The sequence below is a fragment of the Leptonychotes weddellii genome, unplaced genomic scaffold (assembly GCF_054177405.1).
Source record: "Leptonychotes weddellii isolate Sample4059 unplaced genomic scaffold, ASM5417740v2 HiC_scaffold_12965, whole genome shotgun sequence".
In the NCBI taxonomy this organism is placed as follows: domain Eukaryota; kingdom Metazoa; phylum Chordata; class Mammalia; order Carnivora; family Phocidae; genus Leptonychotes; species Leptonychotes weddellii.
The window spans coordinates 1-5,943 of NW_027708911.1; the positions used below are offsets into that span (position 1 = coordinate 1).

General features: G+C 39.2%; 1 protein-coding gene across 1 annotated transcript; it reads right to left on the minus strand.

Annotated features, from left to right (window-relative positions):
* Positions 1 to 111: 111 nt before the first annotated feature.
* LOC145718260 (integrin alpha-8-like) lies at positions 112 to 2,676 on the minus strand (the record flags this gene model as incomplete). The annotated part of the gene is made up of 4 exons (XM_081809725.1): positions 112 to 179; positions 675 to 812; positions 2,055 to 2,209; positions 2,621 to 2,676. Coding segments are annotated over 4 exons (417 nt in total), but the record flags the coding sequence as incomplete, so codon positions are not given.
* Between the last annotated feature and the right edge of the window lie 3,267 nt (positions 2,677 to 5,943).

Consider the following 5,943-nt stretch of genomic DNA (forward strand, 5'->3'; position numbering starts at 1 on the left):
TTTTTTTTTTTGGTAGTAGTAGTTGGAAGTGTATACTTTCTCCAGAGAAGCTTTAAATAAACACCTGTATTCCATTAGATAAAGCACACATGTTTATTTATTTAAACTTACGGTCTAGCTGACAGCTTCAAGTCAGGAATGCACACGTTGTCTTTGCCACAATCCACCAGGATGTGAGCCTGTGTTGTGCAAACGGGCATCAGGATTAATCTGGGAAAAGCTGAATCACATCCTTTTTCTTGAAAAGTATGAACGATTCCACAAATTAAAGCAAAGCCTTCATTCCACTTGGCGGCCTGATTTGGCCCCGCTAGACACCCTAGGCTAGGCAGTGATCCCCCAACACGGCCTCATTGACATCATAGCCCGATTCCCCTTCCTTCTGCCATGTCCCTAAAGAAGGCCACTCTGGCGGTGTTTTGAGGATCACAAGCTGTATTTCCTCCCTTAACAGCCACAGTTAGAACAAATTAAATCTCGGCTGCTCAAGGGGAAGGACTTCTGAAAACACGATGATGCAGTGTTTCAGGAAACACGTTAGGAAAATCTCCCCAGTGGGACGAGCTGGTGTGCAGGAATGCAAACGCAAGAGGCTGGGTTTGGTGTTAAAGTCACAGGAGCGATGCCCGGGGGCCTGACTGGGAATCAACCATCCCAGATTGTCAGGGACCTACCTGTTGGGTCACGGTGTTTTCCATGTAGTAATTCAATATCGGTTGCACTTCTGGGCCTTCTTTAAAGGTGGATTCATCCAAACTGTAGTTCAAGCTAATGTTGATTGGAGATAATTTATCTCGGAATTCAGTTTCATCCTAGGGAAAATAATCACACGCTCAAGGAAGGCTCCAGGAAATAGCTACAAGATGTTAGCCCTTGAAAGGCAGGCGACATGTGACTTCAGCCAGTGGAAGTGAATGGTCAGGTGATTATCACGGCAGCAGGCTTAGGTTCATGTGGGATGTGGTAGGCAGCTTAATTAATACACGTTCAGGGATGAAATCGTTTAGGGCTGGGGCTTCATTGAAATATATGCTTTGGGAGTCAATCTTCAGGTTCCCACCCAGATGGGTCAAATTGCAAAGGAAAAAAAAAAAACCCTACTTATATATGTAACAGGTGTCATGGAAAACTTCGTGAATTGGGATTTTTGTTTTCGTGAGGTTGGCAGCATTTACGAGTCCTCGTGGGCTCAGGTGGAGAAAACATCTTGATTCTCCTCCTGTCTTGTCATCTCTTTAAGCTTGCATGAACTTCAAAACACCTTCAGCGCCCTTGAAGCTCCCTCAGAAAATGAAACAGAACCCACTTCAGAGTGGAGGGGGTAACAGAAACAGAGGTCCTGAGCGCACAGGAACACCTCAGACCACGCACAGGAAATGCCACCTTCAGATGTGTGCCAGTCACGGTCATAATGAGACTCAAGAGTCATGCGCCCAGCTTTTCATTCTAGAGCATTCTAGAGTGCGTTTGTGAACTCTGCCCTCACTGGGTTCTCTCACCCCCTCACTAAGTCCCGTTAAGGGAGGAGACAAAACGAGAGAGAGAGTGATAAACCCCACAACTGCTCAGAAGCTGGAATAATAGTGTTATAAATATTTTGGCTCTTCTATTTCATGGTAGGCTTTGGAGTTATTGTAAATATACATTTCTTTAAAAATATAATTATCAATTACTTTCAATAAAAGTGTTGAATTGCCTAAACGTTTTCCCGAGTTGGCTCTGAAATGCGCATTGATAACATTTGGCCAAACATAACTCACGTTTATGGTTTTTTTGGGAGGGAGGCGGTGAAAAATGAAAACCACTCGAGTTAGTACCAGTATCAGGATAGTGTGCAAGACAGAAAGAAGCCTCGGGAATGAACAGCCACACACCATCAGGTCAGCTGCCTCGGAGCTCAAGAATGGAGCGAGGGGCCTTGTAATAAAGTTTGCTCCTATAAAAGGAAAATAGATGTGGATCTCTGTGGACAAGTACAATGATTCAATAGAGAAAAATGGTTGGAATTTGAATCTGAACGTTAGAGGCCAGAAAGGTGATTCTGGAACACTTACTCGGAGGTAAACGACAAAATCCTGGCAGTGGAGGGATTTCTGCCCCTTTATGGGAAGGGGGAAGATGCGATGGGACTGATGGTTGTCAAGGAAGAGCGTGCGCTTAATGGCTCCTTTTTGTTTTAGGGAGTCTACGTGCACCTCGGCAGTCAAGCCTAGGGACCGAAATAAAGCAAATATAATCAGGAAAGGAAATGTATTCAGTGAATGCAGTGCTTGAATGAATTTCTATTTCAACTTGCTTACTAAGAAAACATTGTTTTCATAGTTGGATCAAAAACAATACACGAGCTGAAAAAAGTTTTAGAAAATACTCTCCAAACTGAGAACCTTATTTTGTAATGGTTTTACGGTCATTCCCCCCCCCAATTATTATATTTGTTTTTAAAGATAACATTAACGCCAATCATTCAAGTAGTAGTTTTGTAGAAGTTTCCATATATACAATAGAAATCTTGATATTAAGAAAGGGCTCTTTCAAAGTTTTCTATGGTCTGTGCCAAGAAATGCTTATTGTTAACTTTTCTTGGTATAGTACAGGAGCGTAAAAATGAAAACATGCTCACCTATTGGATTTGAAATGCTCTGGCCTGTTACAGATGCACATACTCTTAAAGAGAAGCTAAGGAAAATAAAGAGTCAAGTTAGTAAAGTTTTGAATCTGAAGTAGAAATCTTACTTTATCTCACCCAAGATAAAATGAATACATCATTTTTCCTCTGTACTTCTCATTATACACACGCACAGCTAACTAAAGATACATATATATGAAAAATCTATCATCTATTATCTATCTATCTATCTATCTATTGACCACAACACTAACACAATCAAGATGGGTAACATTAATACATCGGAAGGTAATACTTTAAAGTATTCCTAGAAGGTAACTGATTTAATCAATGGATTAAGTAATCAATTACTTGCTGCTTTTATTCCATAAATACATAAGAACATTGCCCCTGTGTTAGGGAGGGAAGAATTAGGCATATAGGAGGGGAACAGCTAGTGGTAGAGCCCGGGGATGAGCAAGAACATGAGTCCATTTGAGGAACCCACAGAAATTCAGTTTGGTTGGAGCGTTGGAGCAAGGCGGGGAAGCTCGAGGAGGCCAGGCTGGTTGGGTTGGTCTACAGGGAACAGGGCTTTGAAAGTCATGTTAAAGAGTTTGGACTTCATCCTAAGAGGCACGGAGCACCATGAGATGATTAACCCGCATCTCCACTCGGCTTAGGAGGAGGAGGGAACCTGGTGGTAACTTGCTAGGTGTGGGTAAAATTTGAGGCAGAGATCCTACAGGAGGGCGGTGGGGGTGCGGGTAGAGAAAGAACGTGAGTTGCTGAGCGTGGCTGTCTCAAGCTAGGTAGGCACAATGATGTGGTATGTAGACACAATAAAGAGAGGGCAGACATGCACAAGAGACACATTATAGTTTTGCCTAGAACATGATCTAAACTCAATCCAGAGAGACATCTGCCATGGCTTGTAGGATGACCTCCCTGGGACCTGTTCTGTGGCCAAAGACGGAACGAGAAATGACCAGTCGTCTCTGTCTAACTTTGCAGCACGTGCTCACGTCCCTCCTGAAACATGTCAAGCCCTAAAAAGCCAGCATTCAAGAGGGGGGGCTTTTTCACATTTCCAAGAAAGTGAAAATATAAGAAAATACTTAAATAATGATTTAAAGACAGTCTTAATGATTTTACTAATAAGATAACTATAGTAGGATTGGAATATTTCGACAGCATCCCAAAGCTGTAAATAATCCCTAATCATACTTTAATTATGTGTCAGCTTCCTGTGTGGAATATAATGAAAATGTGTCACATCTGGGACTCATCTATCTGCCGTGACCTCAGTCAGTGTCTCCCCTCAGGGTAAATAATTTGCCACATGCCATTAAAAGCCAATAGTTTCCTGAGATGTTTCTGCTATTACAACTGCTTGTACCACTTCCCCTGAGAAATCACAAATTCCAGCCCACTTCTACTTCAATTAGAATTATTTAAGAAAGATGGAATAGTTAACCCTATCTTTAGATTCTGCAGCATATCTGGCTTTCAAAATCGAGTTTTTTTTCTGTGTCCCTCTTTTTTTTGGGGGGAGTACCTGGTTGCTTGTCAAAATCAGAGACAAAGTTCATTAACTTTTACAAGAGAAATTCCTATTTGTAATGAAATCATCAGCCTATGTAAATTAAAATAATTTTATATATGGTATTTTGTTGAACATGAACAATTCAATAGTAATAAAGTTTTTGGAAGAGAAATAAAGATCTGGAGGTGAACATTATTTTTTCTTTGTGAGAAGGTGTTTGATGGACAAACAGATTAGCAGCTGATTTATGAATGATACCAATTACACGTCAGTGTTGTTCTATATTTCTTAGTTCTCTCTCTCTGTTACCTCCCTATCATTAGCTGGATGACTGTGACTTTTTTCATACAACTTTAAAATAACTGCTATAACTTACTGAATTGTTGATAACAACACCTCAGCCTAAACCTGCCAGTTTCTAGATGTCTTTCATAGAAGAGTCACCGAGTCAAAACATTCCAAGCACCTTGTTCTGATGTAAAAGGAAAGCCTCAAAATCTCATAGTACTGAACCAAAATATTCATTCTTTTTAAGAAAAATTTTATTATTGGGGTGCCTGGCTGGCTCAATCTGTAGAGCATATAACTCTTGATCTCAGGGTCCTGAGTTCAAGCCCCACATTGGGTGGGGAGCCTACTTAACAAAAAAGACATAGTCCTATCAGATATCAAAAAATGTTATGAAGTTATGATAAATAAAACATTATTAATAAAATGTTTATTATTGAAATATAGTTGATATATAATGTTATATTTGTTTCAGGCAAATAACACAATGATTCGACAACTCTGTATCTTACTCAGTGCTCACCATGGTAAGTGTAGCTACCATCTATCACCATACAAATTTAAAACAAATTTTTGACTCTATTTCCTATACTGTCTTTTTCATCACTTTTATTTATTTATTTATTTATTTTATAACTGGAAGTCTGTACCTCTTAATCTCCTTCATCTATTTTGCTTATCTCTCTTACCCCTCCTCTCTGCCAACTACCTGTTTGTTCTCTGTATGAGTCTGTTTTTTTGTTTTGTTTTGTTTTTTAGATTCCACATATAAGTGAAATCATGATATTTGTTTTCTCTGTCTGACTTATAATAACTTAGCATAATATCCTCTAGGTCCATCCATGTTGTTGCAAATGGCAAAATCTCATTCTTTTTTTTTTATGGCTGAGTATTCTTCCACTGTAAATATATACACCACATTTTCCTTACCCATTCATCTATGGAGGGACACTTGGGTTGCTTCCATATCTTGGCTATTGTAAATAATGCTGCAATAAACATAGGGGTGAGTATATCTTTTCGAATTTTAGTGTTTTTGTTGAAATATTCATTCTGAATTTAGCAAAATATACATTGTACATAAACCTACACATATATTCACTATGTGTTTTATATACCAGAGAATTGGGTCCACTCACATGTCTATATCTAATTATGAAGTACCCTTAAGTTGTCAGGGAAAGCTGTGATCTAAAATTAATTAGAGTTAAATTGCAAACTTGAATTTATGATCACATTCAATATGGTACATTAGTCTGAATAGGTCTGATTGGAAATACATTAGAAGTCAGGACGATACATGACAAAACCTGAACAGACCTATAACCACTAAGGAAATTGAAGCAGTCATCAAAAATCTCCCAAAAAACAAAAGCCCAGGGCCAGATGGCTTCCCAGGGGAATTCTACCAAACATTTCAAGAAGAATTAATACCTATTCTTCTGAAACTGTTCCAAAAAATAGAAATGGAAGGAAAACTTCCAAACTCATTTTATGAGGCCAG